The 20,925-nt window shown below is 48.8% G+C and overlaps 2 protein-coding genes across 7 annotated transcripts in view; one reads left to right on the plus strand and one right to left on the minus strand.

Moving 5' to 3' along the window:
• The first annotated feature begins 2,726 nt into the window (after nucleotides 1-2,726).
• POMC (proopiomelanocortin) lies at nucleotides 2,727-9,245 on the plus strand. 2 transcript variants are annotated; one of them, XM_072938342.1, is made up of 3 exons: nucleotides 2,727-2,849; nucleotides 6,065-6,216; nucleotides 8,405-9,245. In XM_072938342.1, the coding sequence occupies exons 2-3, from the start codon at nucleotides 6,085-6,087 to the stop codon at nucleotides 9,062-9,064; spliced, it is 792 nt and encodes a 263-aa protein (XP_072794443.1). In that variant the 5' UTR covers nucleotides 2,727-2,849; nucleotides 6,065-6,084; the 3' UTR covers nucleotides 9,065-9,245. The 2 variants fall into 2 exon arrangements, with proteins under 2 accessions (XP_072794443.1, XP_072794442.1); XM_072938341.1 differs by lacking the exons at nucleotides 2,727-2,849; nucleotides 6,065-6,216 and adding an exon at nucleotides 7,485-7,551.
• Nucleotides 9,246-11,089: 1,844 nt separating this feature from the next.
• EFR3B (EFR3 homolog B) overlaps nucleotides 11,090-20,925 on the minus strand; it is an 81,109-nt gene continuing 71,273 nt past the window's right edge. For all 5 annotated transcript variants that reach the window (XM_072938102.1, XM_072938099.1, XM_072938098.1 and 2 more), the window contains 5 exons: nucleotides 20,101-20,192; nucleotides 17,616-17,664; nucleotides 16,472-16,578; nucleotides 15,124-15,173; nucleotides 11,090-14,669 (listed from right to left, as the gene is read on the minus strand). In XM_072938102.1, coding sequence (XP_072794203.1) covers nucleotides 14,564-14,669; nucleotides 15,124-15,173; nucleotides 16,472-16,578; nucleotides 17,616-17,664; nucleotides 20,101-20,192 — 404 coding nt within the window. In that variant the 3' untranslated portion in view covers nucleotides 11,090-14,563. The remainder of the gene's footprint in view (nucleotides 14,670-15,123; nucleotides 15,174-16,471; nucleotides 16,579-17,615; nucleotides 17,665-20,100; nucleotides 20,193-20,925) is intronic.

The raw sequence follows: 20,925 nt of genomic DNA on the forward strand, positions 1-20,925 counted from the left end.
TTCGAATTCAAAATTCATTTTTAAAAAAATACTAATAAAATTGATAAACCCCTGAGAAAAACGAGTCAAGAAAAAAGAGAGAGAACATAAACTACCAACATCAGAGATACAAGAGGACCATAGCTACAGATTCCATAGATGCTAAGAAGATAATAAGATATAATAAACAATTTTAAGCCAATAAATTGAAAAACTTAGATAAAATGGACAAATTCCTAGAAATACATATCTTACTAAAATTGACACAAGAAGAAACAGACAATTGAAATAGTGCTATTAAGTAACTGAGTCTGTAATTTAAAACCATTAACAAGCAAACAACCATAAAGACCAAGTGGCATCACTAATAAATCATCTCAAACATTTAAGGAAGCGATAAACACCACTGCATACAAATTCTTCTACTAAATTATATTAAAAAAAATAGGACTAGGCAGAAGGATTTCAAACTTGTTTTATGAAGACAGCATAATTTTGATACTGAAATCAAACAGGAATTCTACAAGAAAGGAAAATTGCAGGCCGAGTTCATAAGAATGGCTGCAAAAATATTAAATATTAGCAAATTGAACCCAATGCTATATAATGATAGCACATCACAATCAAATCAGGCTCAATTCAGGAATGCATGGTAGCTGTAACACTAAAAATCAGCAGTGTATTTCACCATATTATCAGAATAAAGGGGAAAATCATATTATCATGTCAGACAATCAGAGGCACCAGCTCCAAGCTTTCAAAGAGGAGCTAGTGATACAAGGAAGCAAGGGCAGTGGTCAGTCCTTTCTAGTGATATTAGCCAGTGGGAACGGCAACCTCCCAACCTGGGGATAGAAGTGACATCTACGTCCAGTGCCTGCGGTGTTGACAGTGTGACTTGTGACCTCTTGTTCCCAGTGGTAGTTTGGTTTTCTTTCTCATTGAATCCAATCAGTGATCTGATTTTGGCCATGATTCCAGCCACCTTTTATTTCTGCCCACTTTTGGATCCTGGTTGCCAACCTGCCCAGTGATTCTAAATGTAATCAATGGCTTTTCAGTTCACATTGGCCCAAGTTGGTTCTAATTCATATAACTAAGAACTCAGCTGACAGAAGAGGACAGAAGCTGGGTCAGTCTGAGCTTTTCCTGGTGGAGCTTTTCTGGTACCATCAGCTGCCTCTTAAAGTTATACAAATAATACAGAGAAAAATGAAATAAAATCACAATCTGATTGAGAGGGCTCTTAAGCCTGGCAGTGGTAGAGGCAGGAGTGAGTGGAAGAGGGAAGATGGAAGACAGAGTGGAATTGGTTCCAGCAGTGAACATCATGTAAACAGATAAGATGGGAATGGGGTTCCTGGCAAAACAGAGAAAGATGAGTTTTATGCCCTGGTAGGACCAGTGACCAAAAAGGGCATTGGGGAACAGGTGATAACAGATGAGCCAAATCTTAATGTAAGAGTTTAATTTTCCCAGGTGCCTGGAAGGAGGAAGGGTGTTTTTGTTGGTGGAATAACATAGACAAAGAGATGGAGGCTCTAGAAAATAGTGTTCATGGGAATGTGAATGTTGTGAATGGTTGAAATGCCAGGATGCAAGACAGAGAGGTGGGAGATGACCCTGGAGAGAGGCAAGGCCAGGTAGTAAAGTACCTTGTTTGCTATTAAGGAGCTTGAATTTCTCCTGTGGCCCGAAAGGAAAGAATTGCTGAATATAAAGCCAATGTCACCAACCAGAAATTCTCAAGGGAGTCTTGGAGTCCAAAAGAACTTCTGATTGGGAATAAGGAAAGTTCCTGCAAGTGACAGATTAAACAAGAACCTTGATTTGAAGTTCAGTTTAGTTCCAGCTCTCCCTCCCACCCCCACCACTTGTCACAATTTACTTTTGCTTCTTTACTCTTCCATTGCAGGTATGAGTCCTGTCCTCTCCTCCCTGTCCTGACACGTGGGACTAGAGCCAAGCCAGAACTCCAAGAGCAGACTTGGAGAAGATTGAGAGTCCCCACACCACTCTGCCAGCTCACTGGCACAGGGAGGGATCAGAGGCCCCAGGCAAAATACTTCAGCTGCTCTTCACAGAGGACTCCCTCTTCCCCCATTAATATGCTAAGGTTAACAGCACTTTTTCCTTGGGCTGTGCAGCAGAGGAGGGAGCCTGCCCTGGACTAGGCCCTTCACACCCCCAAGAAGGCAATCTGTCTTGGCCTCAACTGAATGACTCCTGACCTTCTCTGCCCCCAGCCCCTTCAACCTGTAACAGAGGGATTATGATTCCCTGTGACATTTTCACATCACAATTTCCAGACATTGGGGAAATCTGAGGCATTTCCGTTGGCAGCGATATTTACAGACAAATGTGAAGGAGGCAGATGCCAGCTCAAGTACACACATAGGTAATTTCACTCTCTCCTCAACGACCTCAGCAGACGCACTAGGCCTGCCCCACACAGGGGTGCTAAGCCTCCCGTTCGTCCTAACTGAGGTCCCCAAATCATCCTTAATTAAATTCTTTCCAGAAGGCTACCAGGTGTGCCCTTCTGCAGGACGGTGTTAATTCCAGCCTCCGGGGGCATAAATTCAGCCTCTTTCCGGGCATGTCTGCCCTTGCGCTCAGCCCCTACCTGGAAAACCCCCTCCTGCGCCCCACGGCCCCCCTTTCCACGGACGGGGGGAGTTGCCTGTCACGCTGCAGCTGCCGGGAACTTCAAGTCCAGCGCCCCTCAAGTATATAAGGACCGAGGAGAGGGAGCAGGACAAGGCAGTGCGAAGGAAGAGAAAGAGGGAAAGAAAAGTGACCGAGAGGTCACCGAGAATCCTCACCCTGGTGCAGCGGGAGTCGCCCCGAGAGCAGCCTCCCCGCGAAAGGTAAGGGCGCAGCGGCGCGGAACCTCGTCTTATCTCCGGAATCCCTGCTCCGGGGCCTCGGGATGCTCTTCCCCAGCTTCCATCGCGGACTTCAGGCGCCTTTGGCTCGCGCGGTCTTTAGTTCTTTGAAAACTCTGTACTGGAGAAGAAGCCGGCAGGGGAGCGCCGAGCGCCAGCCTCCAAACGGTGGGAGAGCGTCTGTGATCGTGAAAGTGATGCCTTCCAGGGGCTGGTGGCCGCATCTCCCAGGGGGAGGGCGGCTGCTAGGACCCCTGAGAGTCCTATCGCCTTCTGGGGAGATCTCGGGAGACCCAGTCTTTCGGGTCTTCTGATTTTCTGGGTAGATGTCACTTCTTAAAAGATACCATATGCTCTAACGTAAATTAATATTGGAAATGGGGGCAGAAGAGAAAAGGCTAAAATTCACAATAAACTCCCTGCTTTCCAGACTTTTTTGGATTCAGATCCCCGAATCCTCGTTTCCCTGACCACCTTAGCCCACCCGACGTGGCTGCGCTGTGATACTGACAGTCTCCATCACAAGACCAGCGGGTGTTAAAAAGAGGTAGCCCGCATGGGAACTGTCCACGGTCCTGAACCACCCTGACACTGCCCTCCATAGGACCGCAGAATGAACTTTCTGTCCCACAGACCTTAGCAGGTCAGAAGCAGCTGCAGGAGTTGATGGAGGCTCAGGCGAAGTGGAGGTGGGGTGAGTTCCCACTGAGGCAGGGAGAGTCAGCAGAGCATGTGGATCTCCCAAATTCTTCATGTATAAATGGGGAGGTGGTTCTCACAGAACAGTTGGAAGAAGCAAGAAAAGTAAAAGTGTGCATTTGTTGTGTCCATTGTTAAGATATGTACAGATTATGGCTTATTTAATGACTTAATATTCCTTTGACATTTTGCTTTGGGACTTGATGCATGTGTATCATGGTGCAAGGACAAAACTCTGCACCTCTGCTCTTCTAATCTCTATGGAAGGGCATGGTCGATGTGTAATTTTAGAGTAACAAACAAAGCGTTTTGTTTAGCTCATAGAGAATTCACCTATACATATGAAGTTCTAATAAGTGTATATAAAGTTACTGTCAAGATTGGCAAATAACAAATTTCTGTTTATTTTTCCAGTCTTTCAATTATTGGTCACTCTACTTACAAAAAGCACACTTGACATCTCCCCATTACTTTATTGCTTTAAAAAATGACACAAGGTAATATTTGTTTATTGTAGAAAAATAGAAAATACACATAAGCAGAAAGAAAACAAGTTACTTTCAGGAAGCTATCTAACTTTTTAGCAGGAGAATGCAGCTCTAAGAGGGTGGGGAGTGAGAATGTTACCATGTTGTACAACTTAGCCAATGGGGAGGAAAGAAAATGCTCTCTGAGGCTTTTCAGGAAGGCCTGAAATCATGAGGTAGGTTTTTAGAAAATGGAAATCATTCCAGAATGGCCAACTTTGAGGAGAATTGAAATATAGTTGAGGGGACTGTCAGACCTGTATGATTTTACTACTTTCTCTAGTAATATGTTAGTTTACACTTGCCTACAGTGATAAAAAGCTACCCTTTTTCTGCTTCTCTTGAAAATCTTGGAATTTTTTTTTTCTCACTGAAATGTGCTGTGTGGTCTCAGAGCTTTAATATAAATTGCTTTGGCCACCAAATTCATGCTTCACACTTGAACTGAAGCACCAAAAATCTACAACAGGAGCAGCCTCTCCCTGGTCACTAGGTTGACCAATGCTCCCCCAGCGGCCCCTTCAGCCTGAGATGCTGATGGGCTGGCTCCCTGGCTGCCAGCACCACCTAATGGCTGCTCCAAAAACAGGCAGTGCCTGACAACCATTCAGAAGGAGCCTTGAGCTGGCAAAGGAGTGGGGTGGGACAGAGAGAATGAAGTGGCTTCCTGAAGTAAACAATGAGAGCCAGGGGAAACTTTCACTTCCAAAGCCTTCCCTATAAAAAAGATTTGGCCCCTGCCTCCACAAATATGAGATTTCTTTAGGCAAATATTTTTAAACTAGGAGAGACAGTCATCTACACCTTAATGTGAATTACTTTTCTTATCTAATTAGGTTTCTTCCTAACAGCTGGTTGAAAATATCTTAAATCCAAAATGATTGTGGGGTTGGTTGTGAGCTGATGACAGAACTCAGGGTCATTTCAGATCTGCATGAGGGCAGACATGGCAGTGTGACAGCTAAAGGGCTGGGGAAAGGGTTGGGCACAGGGTGCAAAAGGCAGCATTTATCTTCCCCTCTTTACTGTATCCTGACCTCTTGAGCTCAGTATCTGTCCACAGGTACTTCCTGACTTCTCTGAGAAAGTATTTTTGGTAGGTGTCCACAGTGAAAGCTACTTTCCTTCTGCTCTGTGTGACCATCCCTTCCTTTCCATCCCTTCAAGTCCAGCTATTTCAGACTACATTTGAGAGACTTAGAGAACAAGAGGAGGTCTGACATGTAATGTGTTCAGAAGATGAGCCAGTTTTAAAAGAATGGGGATCTGCTTTAAAAATAAGTATCTCCAAGGTTACAGGGGTCTGGGAAATAGTGATCTCCTGAGTGATTTGTGTACAGGACATCAAGCTGGGGTTGGCTGATGTTTTGGCTAAATTGGCCAGAGGTTTTATTTGCCTTTACACAAAACTACAATTCATAGGAAATGAATTTCTGAGGAATAATAGAATCATGGTAGACGAGAAGCAGATCATCTTGAGCAGGAGTTTCAGAGTCCTTTGTCTTTCCCAAGTTATTCCTTAGATCTAGAGTGTTAGAACTATAGCTTCCTGAAGATGATGAAATGGAAAAGCTCTGTGCTGGTAACAGGAGAACTTACCCTACCTCATCATAAACACCCAAGTCATTGTCTCTCTCTGGGCCTCAGTTTCCTCATTTCTCAATTAGGCGGCCAGAGCAAATGACTCCTAAAATAGTCTTCAGCCCTAATATCCTTTGGGGTCTGATTTTTCATAGGTGATAAAGGGGGAAATTGGACATAATTTACCCAGGTCCCACTGCCCTCCTCTCTACCACAAGTCACACAACCACCCTGCACACCAACCTGCTCCTTGAGCTGCTCTTGTCCTCAAAAACCCTTGAGCTCCACAAGTGAGTGTATTGTTAATGTTGGCTCAGGGTCCTTCCTGATGAGTGGCCAACATTGTTCTGCTCCTAGCAGGGGTCCCACTAATCTTGTTTGCCTCTGTAGAGCCTCAGCCTGCCTGGAAGATGCCGAGATTGTGCAGGAGCCGCTCGGGGGCCCTGCTGCTGACTTTGCTGCTTCAGGCCTCCATGGAAGTGCGTGGCTGGTGCCTGGAGAGCAGCCAGTGTCAGGACCTCACCACGGAAAGTAACCTGCTGGTACGTGGGCCATGGCCGCCATCTTGGTTTGGGCATAAGATGGGACTGGGGCTGGGGCTGGGGCAGCACAAAGAAAGAGGTATGGGGAAGGGGAACTTCATTCCCAGAGATATGGGTAACTCAACCCAGGGCAGGAAAAGGCCTCTAGGCTGAATTCAGAATTGGGCTGAGGAAGGGAGGAAGCAGCTTCAGGGAGATGGGTCTGGACCTCAATTTCTGCTTGATTATCTTTACTTCCTGCCCTGTCTTCTTGTATAGAGACCCACTCCATTTAACCTATTTAGAGATAATCCTATTAAAATAAACAACACTAATAATTGCTCTCTCAATTGATCCTACATTTTCAATCTTTTCACCCCCATATTATTTGTTTTAAAAAAACTTCATATCACTTGCCATATCCATTCCATTTTTTCTTCCCTTTCTCCCTCCTACCAGTTACAAAGCCAGCTAGGTAGCACCAAAAACCCTCTCTAGAGGGAGAAGGAAAAACCCAGGTGCCACTTTCCTCTGACTGGTGCCCAATGTCTCATGCTTCTTTTGGAGGACTGACCTTCTGCAGCCTTTCCAGAAGCATATAAAGGCCCTTGTGCCAGGCTGGAACTCCCTCCCAGTCACCACTGTGTGTGTATGTGTGTGTATGTGTGTGTATTTGTATTAGAAGGCATAAATGAGAAACAATACCAATTCAAGGCTGAGGACACACTGCGGGAGCCCAGGACTGAGTTCCATCCTGCTGCCTGTATCTGCCTGATGAGGGTGGAATATAAGTCACTACATTCTGTGTGTTTTGTCAGTAGAGAAGCTGAGTTAAGGTGAAGAGAGAGACTTTCTCAGAAACAGAACAGATCACATGTGGAACATAATATAGAAACAAAGAACCCAGGGAATTCTGTGAGCCCTAGAGCAGAGAGACCCAACAGGCTTTTTTTAAAAAAAACTTTTTTGGTAACTAGGTTTATTTATTTATCTTTTTTTTTTTAATAGAGGTACTGGGGATTGAACCTAGGACCTTGTACATGCTAGAAACATACTCTACCACTAAGCTATACCCTCCCCCTCCAAGAGACTCCTAATTAGAGACACCCACTGCCCAGCCTCTCCTGTTGAAAGCTCACCAGGGAAGGAGCACTGGCCATGGTGAGAGATCATGGGTTCTAGTCCCAGCTCTGACACCAATAGGCTGTGGAACCTTGTCAAGTTCCTTTGTCCTCTCTGAGCTCTTGTTTCATCATATGTCAGGGGAGAGGAGTATGAGATAATTTATTCCCACTGTTAATATTCTGCAGTGTTATATTTCTAAATTCCCGGAGTATGAAATTCCAGCTCAACAGAGTGAGTGGGATCCTTCTGTTTCCTTCTTTGCTGTCCCAAGTAACTGAAAACTAAGACTGCAGCCTAGAGGTCATTTTCCTAAGCAAATGTGTACCACAGTTGAGTTGTCTAGTTACAGGGAGCAGAGGCACAGGTTACATGATCCCTACAATGGAAATAATCCCGACTTTCTGCCCTTCCACACAGAATGAGGTGACAGGGAAGTGAACCACTCCCTCTCAAAGCTCACTGATTGGGGAAACTACAGGATTAGCTCAGAAGACTTGAAAGAACCAGAGAAAGTACCAGATGTGTGCAGTTTTGAGGGAGATGGCTGGGGTAGGGCATGAGACAGGTTTGCAGACCACTGGGGGAAGGCTGAGGCATTACTGAAAATACAGGCCCTAAAACTCAGACTTCTACTTTTCTCACCTGCGGAGATTCTCCCCTAAATTTCAACCCAGTGGTCTTCCCAGACTCGAACTGAACCCTATTTATGTATTCAGTATTCATTATTACCACCCACCTGCCATTTATTGATGAATTCCTATATATCTGGCATATAACGATTAAGACGTTGGCACTGCCCACAAAGCTACGAGACAAGTAAACCGCCGAGGGGAAAGGGGATTTTGTTGTAGCTGCCAGGCACAGAAATCAGGGGTCCAGGAGACAAAAGAGGCGCTGGCTGAGCTGTGTCCGGGACGTGCGTGGGTGCCAAGGAGCGGGGGTGGACGGACGTCCTCGGCAGGGAAGCTACCGCGCAGAGACGCCGCGTTCGCGGTCCGCACGTGCGGAGGGCGCGGAGGGCAGGCGCGCCGCGGGGAGGGGGCGGCGGGGCGCGGGGCCTGACGTGATCGCCGCTCTCCCGCAGGCGTGCATCCTGGCCTGCAAGCCCGACCTCTCGGCCGAGACGCCCGTGTTCCCCGGCAACGGCGACGAGCAGCCGCTGACCGAGAACGCCCGGAAATACGTCATGGGCCACTTCCGCTGGGACCGCTTCGGCAATCGGAACGGCAGCGGCGGCGGCGGCGGCGGCGGCGCAGGCCAGAAGCGCGAGGAGGAAGTGGCGGCGGGCGCCGGCCCCGGGCCCCGCGGCGATGGCGCCGAGCCGGGCCCGCGCGAGGGCAAGCGCTCCTACTCCATGGAGCACTTCCGCTGGGGCAAGCCGGTGGGCAAGAAGCGGCGCCCGGTGAAGGTGTATCCCAACGGCGTCGAGGACGAGTCGGCCGAGGCCTTCCCCCTCGAGTTCAAGAGGGAGCTGGCCGGGGAGCGGCCCGAGGCTGCGCTCGGCCCCGAGGCCCCGGCCGAGGGCGCGACCGCCCAGGCCGAGCTGGAGTATGGCCTGGTGGCGGAGGCCGAGGGGGCCGAGAAGAAGGACGGGGGCCCCTATAAGATGCAGCACTTCCGCTGGGGCAGCCCGCCCAAGGACAAGCGCTACGGCGGATTCATGACCTCGGAGAAGAGCCAGACGCCCCTGGTGACCCTGTTCAAAAATGCCATCATGAAGAACGCCCACAAGAAGGGCCAGTGAGGGCGCCGCGGGCAGGGGCTTCTCTTCCTGGGAAGTCAACCCTAAAGCTCCTCTCCTTTCCTTCCTTCCTGCCACGTCGCAGCCTGGGTGTGGAGTTGCCCAGGCGGTGATGGTGGCAGGTATTCTGTCTCTTAAAGCTGTCTGTAGCTAGGAAATAAAACCTTTAAAGTTTCACTTCCTACTCCGACTTTGAATATTGATTGGGTTAATAAAATAGAAAAACATAACCATCAAAGAGCAGCACACATTGGAGGAGAGCTCGTGGTTTCCATGTGACCAAGTGGTAGTATGTTTCATAGGATATAGGGGAAGTGAAAAGAAAATGTACTTTCTTCCGCACTCCTAATAAATGGGTCTTCAAGGGACCAAACGGTTTGGGTGATGCCTCAAGGTGGCTGCACTTCCCCTTCTCCACTGGATGGGAAAAGACTGCTCAGTTAGCAGGTGCGTCAAACGGCAGGATTTCTCCAAGGTGAGAAGCTGTGGAAATGCCTCCCATATGGCTTCTAGCTATCTGTGGGGCCTTAGGCAAGTCTCTGAAGTTTTCCAAGATTTAGTTCTCTCATTTACCCTTTCCTTCCTACTGTAAGAGCTATCGTGAGGATCAATGAGAAAATGGGTATGATCTTTTTATCACCGAGAGGCTTATGTGTGAGAGCTGAGGGTTGGTATCCCTTCACATTTGACTGCCCTCCCAGCCTACACACAGATACTCTCCTACACAGGGTCTCACCCACATAGATACACACCCATGGAGACACGTCTGCATAAATACAATGCAATATGCACGGATGCTTCTTCCAGTCGCTGGGGCTCAAGCTATGAGGTTTATCTTTCACCAGTGTCGTGGTCATGCCCAAGCTCTCTCCTCCCCATGTGGTCCAGCCGCAGCCTTCTCTTCATCCTCGGTGCTCCTGGCTCAGGCTTTGACTATCCTAACGGCTTCCTAACCAACTGGTGTCCTCGTCTCCAGTTGTCTTCCTCCCCAACCCATTGTACAAATTCTTCACATCAGTGTATACAAAAACTTGCTTTTTCTGCACTCCCTGACCCAAGAGACAAAAAAGTCGCCCCACCCCACTTTTCCATCAGTTCCAAACTACTGGGCATGGCACATGCAGGGCCATTGTGGGTCAGATTCACTCTCCTTATCAAACCCCATTTCTGTGGTCTTCTCACTCTTCTCCTGATCTCTGTCACCCTCTGCCAGGAATTCCCCACCATCCCCTGCCGTTTTGAACATTACCCTTTTTTCACATGAACCCAGGCTCAAGTCCACTTCTGCTGGGAAAGTTGGGATCTCTTCCAGCCAAGCCTGCTCATTTTCAGTGTTGCTGCAGTCAGCCATCCCCCCTGTACTGGAGGGAATTCAGTCCAGCTCAGATGGCAAGTTTCTTGCTGCACATATGTCTTATGCTCTTTTCCCAGGGAAAGTCTAAGCTCCACAAGGGTGGAGGCCAGGGGTTGTGCTTCTTCTGTATGTCCCCATGGTGTTTTGACAATGTTGGGGCCACAGGTTTGTAGCCACACACATTTACAATTCACAAGAGACTCATGGACACTTGATACACAGAGAGGCACACCTCCACGTCAACTGCATCAGACCCACCAGTGGATGATACAGATCAAAGCCGGCTGGGGAATATTTCTGTATGGCCCTCCCATATTTTGATGCTCTAGGGGTTCACAATTAAAGAAAACTGGAATGCAGCTGGGGAGTCCTGGTATAAGGGGAACCAGAAAGCCAGAATCTCCCCCCAGTGTGGGTTACATGCAATGGGACTAGATTCTAGTCACTAATGAAGAAATGGCCCTGGCCTTCCCATTTGAGGATGCTTCCTTCTTGGGAATCCTGGGCCTTGTGTGTACATCTTGATAGCACACTCTCCTTTACCCTCCTTCCTTTTGAGGCAAGTTATGGTAGGTGGGAGTGGTTAAATGTTGGTGGTTAATGCTGGCGATATTTTCAGATCCTGTTCGCATCTCAAAAAACCATTTACTTTAAAGAAATCAAATAGACAACCGTGGAGTGACAACATTAACATTTATTTGAAAAGGGCATTGTGACGGCTCATTGGGAAACCACGACTAACAGTCCTAAAGAATAATCTTGCTGAGAGTCCTTCTTCCTCCCCCCTCCCCCCGCTCTTCCTTCCCCTTCCTTAAAATTAAACTAATTTGATTCAATGAGTTTAAAATACAGAAAACTGCCACAGACACTAAATCTGCACTCACATATAAATACATCAGCTATTATATACACACATCGTCAGCTATGAACTACATTACACACACATGCACACACATGGGCACACACACCCTCAGCCAGGTTGTGAAGGTCTGGATGGACATGGACATGTTACAATGTCCGTGTAATGCTGCAGCATTTCTGGATTTACAACTCTGCACTCTATAGGCCAGAACCAACAGCCTTTGGGAGGAAGAGCCCAAAAGGGGAAGGTGATGGGCTAAAACCCCAAAGTCCCCTGAAGGAGAAAAGACCTGGTCAACCTGGCTGGTGCTAAAGGAGAACACAGAAAACTGCCTTCTGGCCCTAACAGGCCACAGAGCCCCTCCCACAAGTGTGTCCCCGCCCCACTTCCCCAGCTGGCAGGCCCCATCATGACCATTCTTCTGCCAGCTTCAGACATAGGCCAGATTTGGGATAAGGGGTACTTTAACTAGAAGATTTCTAGGGCTCATGAAATGAAGAAGTATCACACTGCTTTAAGCCTTCTCCCCAGATGTAAGGAAGATGCCTTGTTTCAGCACAAAATTAGATTTCAGCTTAATTTACCATTTAATTGTTTGTTCCAGTTAAGGCTCACCTTAAACTTTCTGATTCTGAAGCATATTTGGGCAGAATCTAGATTCTACTCCATGTCACTGGGCAACCTCCTATTCTACTGAGTTAAAGTTTAAACTGAAACTGTGAAGAGGGGCACTGAAAATTTGGCCAGGTCTCCAAAAGAAGCACATGTTTGCTAGGGAGTGGTGATATAAAGAAAAAGCTGCTTTGGACAGACACAGAGGAGACAGCACTGGAGTGCATGAAGAATGGGAATCCTGCCCCTTTTTCTACCCTCTAGTCCCCGGATGGGGATGAGGGAGAGACAGCTGAGTGGCCCTGGAGGTCCCTGGTTCTAGTGCGGGCTCTAAAAAGAGGCTTCAGGAATGACCCCCAAGTCCCAGAACCAGGGCCCTCGGGCAGTGCTCAGGCTGCAGGTGCCATGGGGTGGACCCTAAAGTCAGACAGACACGAGGGAGAAACAGGGTTTCTCACCCAATCTGAGTAGGGGAGAAAGACGGGACAATCCAGTGAATAAAGACATATTTGTGGCTCAAGGTTTAGATTTTCTGTAAAGTTTCTTCCAAAGGTTATTTGTCTTTACGCTTGTTTCTAGTTATTTTAAATTTGCTTTCTTAATAAACAGATATTAAGGTAAAGAGAAATCTCAGTTCATGCTTATAAAGTTGAGTTGGCATTAGCCAAAAGCCATAGAGCAGAGCCAAAGCCGTGGGGGGGAGCAGAAGCCCTGCAATCGTGTAGCCCATCTGGAAGCCACAGGCTCACAGCACAGAGGCAGTGACCAAGGGGGGAAACTATAGGAACGAGGGTCAGACAGCCCCCCTGCCCGAGAAATGTATTGCACGTGTAATGGGAAAGTACGTATGTTGAGATACTCCTGCTTTGGGCAAATACACCTCTCTGTCCTGATAAGCAGGCTCTCAGTGCATCTGTGCAGGGCCACGTACACGGGTGTGAACCGAGGGTGTCCCGAGAAGACTGCCCTCCCTGTAGTGGAAATCGCCTGCTTCCGACCCTACCCGATGCTGCGTAAAGTTGTGCCCTACAAAGGGGTTCCTTTGGATCAAGAAATCTACTCACCCTCCCTCTTTTCAAAAGCAAATTCTCCAGGGAGGAGACCATTCTCACTTCACTGTGAGTCATACTGGCTCAGGAAAGTCAAGGGAAGTTTTGACTGGAAAAGAAGAAAAGGGCTATTTTGGGTCACAGGTGCTGCCACAGGCAGAGGCCCAGGTGAGGCTGGGCCAGAGGTGGCTCTGGAGGCACAAAGGCCCCGGAGGGAGGGAAAGGACTGGGAGCGGGTAGAGTGGGGGACGGAGAACACAGCAAATTTGGCCGTCAAGCTCTGCACTAGCTCCTGCCCCACACAGATGTGCAGGTGGCACTCAGGGAAAACAGAAACTCAGAACCCAAAGGGGTCTCCACTGCCTCTCCCCGGGCCTCCGCTTTGCTAGCTGCGCTGATGTCCAGACTCTGTGACTGGAGTGAAGAAATCACGCCAATATTAGGTGCTGGATCCTTCTTTGCCCGAGTGAAACATCTAAAAGGTTGACTTCTGATATCCTTGAGCCCCAAAGAGCTACTCCCTCCACTCACCTCCCTTCCCATCCTCCCAGCCAGGCTGGGAGCCTCCTCTAGAGGAGGTGATGTAGGCAGGCCTAGAGCCCCTGCTGTCCCTCCTCCTTTTGAGTTGTCTAGAACCAGATTATATTGTTCTGCCCTCCCCTAGCCCCAGAGACTGTAGAAACACATTGGGATCCTCAGGAAGAAAGGCATCAAAGAGAAAGAACTCAACTCAGAAGAACATCCAGAAGAGAGAGAACCACGGGAGGGCCAAGCAAGCTCCCTCCGTACAGAGGAGGGGAGATGCTACAGATGGCTGTGGATGTGCCCACTTCTGCCTGCTACTGCTCTACAGGAGAGGGGACCATGCTCCTGCTCCCTGGTCCCGCCGCCCAGCCTGCAGAGAGCAGCCCCCTCTATCAGTGGGCTGCTGGCCCTTCATTTACCCTTAGCTGCCCCCCACGGTGTCTCTACCCCAGCCCCTGCTATAAGGACTCAATATTACTTAATGATAGAAAGAATCATGGAGAAGCAACCGATAGGGTGAGCAGGAGAGTGGAAGAGACACCAGAGTGTCAAGGGCCTTAGAATCCTCAAATGGGGAAGGAGGAAGGGGATGCTCTGAAGGAGATCAGGGCCCCTCTTCTGGCTGGCTCCCTGCCGCTTTACAGGAGGAGCCGGCCTTGCTTCCTCTTTATTGTAGTCTAAGGCTTCCTTTGAACAAGGGTGTCCCCATCTGCTTCCCTCCTGGGGAACTGGCAGCTGTGCCCCACCCAGGCCCACCCCCATGAAAGCCCTTCACTTACTACACAAGTAGGAGCTTCCTGGGATCTCAGCCTCTCTCTGGAGACCCCCACAACTCTCAGTCCCGGGCGGACACAAAGGAGGAGACAAAGGGCACAGGTGAGAAGCTTATTGGCCCCAGAGGAGCAGGTGGCCGGAGCTTCCTCGGGGAAGACAAAGAGGAAGCACGGAGGCTGAGAAGGGGCAAGACGGGATCCACCTTGCTCAGCTGGGGAAGTGCCTTTTCTCTGAGAGCCCAGTTAGATTTCCGTGTTGTAGGGGTAGGTGTGAAGGCAAGCCCCTCCCTCTAACCCCATCCCTCAGAGAAGCCTGTGTCTTGGAATTCAGTATACACACAGATCAGGAAACTTCATCTCATAGACAGGGATGGAGTGGTTCTGAGGCTGGCCGTAGGCTGCAGTGATGGTTCCTGAAGGGCTTGGTGGGGGCCTGGGGCAGAAACACATGGAGGAGAGGGCATGAGGAGGGGGTTCTGGGGTTCCTCCCATGCAACCAACAGAGCAGCTGATTGGGATTTCTCTTTGAATAGGGACCAGTGACTTTGTCACCCCATGGGGTCCCAGGTTTCAAGCCGTTCTAGAATCTACAGCTTGAAATCAAGCTTCATTGCAGCTTCTACAGTGACTCTGTTGCTTTCGAAAGTGAAGTACCAGCCTGGGACACAAGGACTCCCGGCTCTTTTCCAGGGTTCACTGAACTGTCTCTTTCTCCCTTCAGTCTCTGTCTCCTTATCTGGAGAGAGTTGGTACAACTCCAGCCCTGGAGACAGAGGCTGAAGTCAGGGAGGGCTGAAAACAGGTGCAAGAGTAGAACTTGGGGGAAGGGGGAAGTCCCTATGCTGAGCCACAGAGGTGGGGGTCCCTTGCCCAGGGCTGCCACTTACCGGATGGTGATTTCAAAGATCTGATTGAGTTTGCTCTGCAGCAGTGATGCCTAGACACAAACAGAGGGAACGAGAGCTGGGGTCTCCCTGCATCCCTGCCAGCTGACTCCCAAGCCCACCTGTCCAGAGCATGCACTGCAGGTGCAGGGCAGGGAGCTTTAGGAAAGAAACTGGTGGGAGCTCGTTTCCAGCACTTCTCTGTGGACCCTGGCAATGGGTTCAGATCAGGCAAAGCTGCCCAGCAAAGGCCTGCTGGGGACAGCACAGAGGCCAGAAGCGCCAGGAACGACTTCAGCAACAGTTCTGGAAGGACCCTGGGCAGGGGGTCAGGAGGCTCAGAGCTCCTTAACTCCCACAGAACAGCTGTGCAAAGCTGCTGTGTTAGGGAAGATGCTCTCTGGTTCCTTCTGACTCCAAATAAGCCCATGTGCGCAGAGAATGAGACTGAGTGTGTGTTCAATAACTGGGCCTCAGCTCTGAGCTCATGAAATAGGCAGCATCTACCTCTCGAGATGGAACAAAACGTTACCAGAATGTAGGCTCAGAAAAATCTATATTATACTTACATGTATTTATATATATATTATTATAATTCTATTACTATATATAATTACTATAAAATATGAGAAGTATATATATTAGAAACATTTAACAGGAAAGAAAATTACATGTACTTTTATTGAGGGGGAAAAAGTACAATAAAATATCAGTTATTTGTAGATTTTGGACGTTTACAGTTATGTTTCATTGTTACTAAGATGGACACTGGGACTAACCAATCCTGGCATATCATTTTGTGCTCTTCCCGAAATTACAGACACAGTCCTTCTTTCTACTTGTCTGGTACTCTCTCTTTCAAACCTCTTTTTCAAGAGGTTCCTTTCCACCCACCAGGGTCGCCCCGTTGAAAATGGGCCCTTTTGCAAACGCTGGCCACCTTTCCTGTGACCCGGCCCCTTCCCGTCACTCGGGAATCTGAGGATCCTAATGGGGGCAACGTCCTTGCAGAGTTGTCACGAGAAGGAGATAAACTGATAAATGTAAGACTCTCCGGTGCAGAGTGAGGGCTATTTCCGTAAACTTGCTCTGACGATTATAATTATTATAATCTGTCTGCTTGGCCCTGGAGATCCTGAGTTCAGGGCTTCCTTATATGAAAACTGTGATGTCTGGAGGGGTGTGTGACTGATAGCTTTTGGTTCTGGGGGAAACAATGTAGTGCCAGGGCATTTTGGGGATCTAAACTCTAATTTCTGGATGACAACCAAGATCTCCTAGAAACTCAGTCCTGGCCTGGACCCACATCCAGTGTCTGGTCCCGGGACCGGCCCTGTTACGCCTCACTTACCCGGGCCCCGCAGTGCGCTGCAATCTCCTCAAAGGGTGCCTTCTGAAACTTCTCCACCACCTGTCGCCGCCGTTCACGCTCCTGCTCCTCGACCGCTACACTGTCCACTGGGGCACAGAGACCCAGGTCAACCCATGGATGTGGTCCGCGATTGCAGCCCTGCTCTCCCCTCTGCTGATGAGGGGCTTGGGGCATGGAGGGTGCGGTGCCATCACTTGGCCCCTGGGAAGGCCAGACCCTTTCCTGATTCTGCCTGAAGCTTCAGCACCCTTCCTTGCCTAAGAGTTTGAAAACTAGTTAAGTGGACCCTTAGGCAAGGCTAAAGCCCCATGTAGCTGCCCTGCCACTGGGACTCAAACATGAGTTCCTGGAACAGGAAGTACTCAGGGTAATTTGAAAAGAGACATCGACAATGGGAAAGTCAGACAGACCACAAAGGCCAGCACAGAGCCTCTACGGCAGAGCAGTCTGAGGCCATTTAGTTTAAGGCTTCTACATACTCCACTTCTTATCCAAAATGAATAAAAATGGCGGGGGGAGGGCATCAAATACATTCATCGCGCCAACCTTAAGGAGGAAGAGCAGTGGGGACGTTCAGAAAGAGTACCATCAGTGACGACAGAAATAAAAAAGGTTTGACATTTTGAAGGCACGATTTGTCATCGGTTATCAGAAAAATCCTCTAATTCAGGATACTTCACTGACCGATAATCCAGATGAGGTAATACTGCATCTCAAAATCTATTGCCATTATTAAATAACTATTGCTATGGTTGGTTCTTAATAGCTTTCATTGGTCAACTTGTTCTTTGTGTATCACATGCCACCAAAAAATTGTCAAACTATTTATACCAATTAAAATTGCTTTTTACCTGTCTGACTGGCCAGGACCCTCAACTGACTGCTTTTACCAGCAGCCATCAATAGAAAGAGGGTTCCTGAGATAGAAGACTGACCCCTGTGAGGAGAGGGGGACTTTTAATTGCAGGTTTGGTAGCTGTGAGGAGTTTAGAGGAAGCCACCAGCCTCTGCCCTCATGTCTGTACTGAATCGTACTTGGAGGCAGCAGATGGGGGAGCTGCACACGCACCCGCCTCCCCAGGACCCAGCCCCGCCCTCCCCTCCTTGGGGGCCCCCCACTTACCAATGGCTTTCTTTAGCGTCTCATAGGTGATCTCCTCGGCGGGCACTCGCTGAGGAGAGGGGAAGAAATGCTCAGAAAAGTGGAACTGGGGTGGGAAGAAGGCAGCTTTGGCTTCCTTAGTTACCTGGTAGTCCTTCCATTTCTCATAAGGATGTCCTGATGGGCAGAAACTCCCTCGGGACACCCATATTCTCACCAGTGTCTCCAGAAGCTCCCCGAGCAGTCACAGAGCTTCCAGTTGAAGGAGAGCAGTGAGAGGTGGACTTGGGGAGGCTGAGACCCCATCAGTCACAAGTCCCACCTAAAAGAACTCACTGCCCTCTTCTTCTCCCCTCCCTCCAGCTGGTCCCATTAAGCCCTGGGGTGGCGGGGGGTGGGGGTGGGGGACACTGTAATGCAAACAAAACTTTAGAGAAGGTAACAGAAAATATTCAAAGCAACAGAAGGTAGTTAGCAAATATAATCTCAAATGAAAATTTCAAGAACTGATTAACATTTTTGAAGACATCTGATTTTAAATTATCCACCAAGGTGATCCAAGTATTCAATAAAGGTAAGACACACTGAGGCTGGTCCAAGGACCTGGGTCACAGGATCTCAGTCCTCTGCAGAACCCATAAAAGGAGGTAGGAAATAATAAAACCCAAAGAAGGGTGCTCTATGGATGTGTTGCTTAGGTCAGATACTGAAAATAGTGAAGGAATTTGGACTAAATTCCAGAAATTCTCACTAGACTATGAATTCCTTGAGGTAAGACCCGTGATTTACTCATATTCCATCACTTAAATGTAATATTAAGTGAAAGAAGCAGACAAGCAGAGAATTATTTCACTGACACAAAGTTCAAGAAGTGACATAAGTCAGGCTAGTGGCTGCCTTTGGGAAGGGGGTGCAGAGGCAGGGGGCAAGGCAACGTCCTAGTCCCTGATCCAGGTGTGAGTACACGAGTATATTCACTTTGGGAAAATTCATTGAGCTTGGCATTCCACAAATGCTTGTTTGAGCAGGAATGGACAGAAGTGTAGGTATGGGACAGTCATTCAACAAATTCTAAGTGAGCACCCACTATGTGTAGGATTCTTGGCTAGTCACTCAGTTAAAATGGCAAAATTTGTTATTGTAAGAATTACATGCAAGAGAGAGCTGTACTGAGCATCATTCACTCTGAAGATTCATCTTCTATATGTACATCCACCCATCCATCCACTGTCAGCACTGACCAACATCAGATATTCACAGGTAACCATGTGGTGATGAGAGAAAAAAAGGAACATAGATCACTGGATGAAGGCAGGTAGAAAGCTCATGGAGGAGATGGACCATAAGGTGGGCTTTAAAGAATGGGAAATTCACGAAAGCAGAGGTGGAGAGGAAGGGTGATTTCAACATGAGATTCCATACTAGCAAACACGTGGAGATGGATGAGAGAGCATGGGGGAGACAGAGAGCAGACCGGCCAGCGTGGGGCCGTGGAAATGCACCAGAGAGGAGGGAGAGAGGAAGTGAAATGGTAGGGCATTCCTGATAAATGGCTCTGAATGCCAGGCGTTGGGTTTGGAATTTGACCAAACCAGCATTAATTAATCACCTGCTATAAGCTTAGCGTTTGAGGATACAGGGAGCCACCATGGGATTCCAGAGGGGTGGGCATGGGGCACAGTGGGCTGGAAGTGGAGAGAAGTGTAGCACAGCAGAAGGGTGGAGGCCCCCACACCCCTGCTTTAGCCCTGGGCTAAGCCGAATCTCGAAAAGGGGAAGGAACCCATGTTGGTGACCCAGGAGGCCACGAGGGAGCAGGTGGCTGTGTCCCCAGGTAAGCACTTCTCCTCCTCCTTCTGCTTCACTTTACTTACCAATTCCTGAGGGTCTCTCAATTCTTGGGAAGGGAGAATTACAACAATGGAGTGGACAACAACCAACTCAAGCTGTGACCCTAACACATGCGAGGTTCCCAGTCTTGCATTGCTGGAAGGGCCTTGGAGGACACTGGCTCAACCTCATTTTACTTCTCCAATTAGCTTGAGTCTGAGCTTCCTTCTTTCCATGGGAAGGTTCCAGACCAAGGAGCTGCGGGAATAGCTGAGGGCGTTTAGAGGGAGGCCTGATCTTGACCTAACTGACTTCTTGCTCCAGGCTCATTTGCGGCAAGACTGGGTGTCCAGGCTCTTCTCCATGGCTGTGCCAGGCTGTCTGGACCCAAGGACCCCGAAAGTGTTCTAGTCCCAGTCCCACCCAGATGTGCATCCTCCTCACTTCTTGTTAAGTTTCCCCGCATCTCCATCAATTCCCTTAATTGGCAGAGTCACCATTAAAAACAAGCATATTAGAGGGGAGGGTACGGCTCAGTGATGGAGCACATGCCTAGCATGCATGAGGTCCTGGGTTCATCACCAGTACCTCCATTCAGTAACTAAATACATAATTACCCCCCCCTCAAAAAAAGCATCATGCATCTTGAGGACTCCCTTGTTACTGTGACACTCACCTCCTCCTTCTCTGGGCTGTTCCTGGATTCCACCTCCACCTGAAGGGAAATGGTTTCTCCAATGCTCTTCCTCTTGGATAAGCGATCCTCATCTGGGAAATGAGAAACCCAGAAGCTAGAGCTGCCAGCCCTTGGAGAGAGAGCCAGGATCACGCCTCCAGCACCATCTCCCAACCCCTCTGCCTCTGCCTGGTCCACAGTCCTCCGAGGGCTCAGTACACACTGAGGATATAGCTGGGGTTTATGGAAGCACCTTTCTCTGCCCATCTTAGAGTGGTGAATTTTGCTCTTTGGGGCTAAGATTTTGAAATCATTGATGGTCACAAAAATGCTGCTTATGACCAGAGAGCGTGCCTCAACTTGCACACACGCCATCTGCTGATGGCACCAGAGGCTGTCATTTGTGTAGCATCTATACGTGCATTTGCCTATACCCTTTAGGGCAGGTGCTGTTAATATCTCTATTTTATGGTCAAGGGAACTGAGACTCAAGAGATGCCAAGGGAACTGAGACTCAAGGGATGCCAAGGGACTCATCTAAGATTTTTCAGGGAGTCAGTTGCAGAGAACCGGGTCTCTGATTCCAGAGCCTACGTGTGCTCTTTCCGGCACAGTGGGGCCTCTCCCGTGCACGGGCCAGGCTACCTCGTGGGCTGGCTACTCCAAAGGGTCCTGCACTGAGGAGGAGTGGTGGGGAAATCAAGACCTCACCATAAATTTGCACTGTGTCTTTCAGCTCTTGTATGACATCCGAGGTGCCATGGAAGGCGACCGAAGGACTCTCAAGTCCCTGACATTCAGGCTCTTGCCTGGCCAAGAAAAGCC

Source organism: Vicugna pacos, chromosome 15 (assembly GCF_048564905.1).
Source record: "Vicugna pacos chromosome 15, VicPac4, whole genome shotgun sequence".
Classification (NCBI taxonomy): domain Eukaryota; kingdom Metazoa; phylum Chordata; class Mammalia; order Artiodactyla; family Camelidae; genus Vicugna; species Vicugna pacos.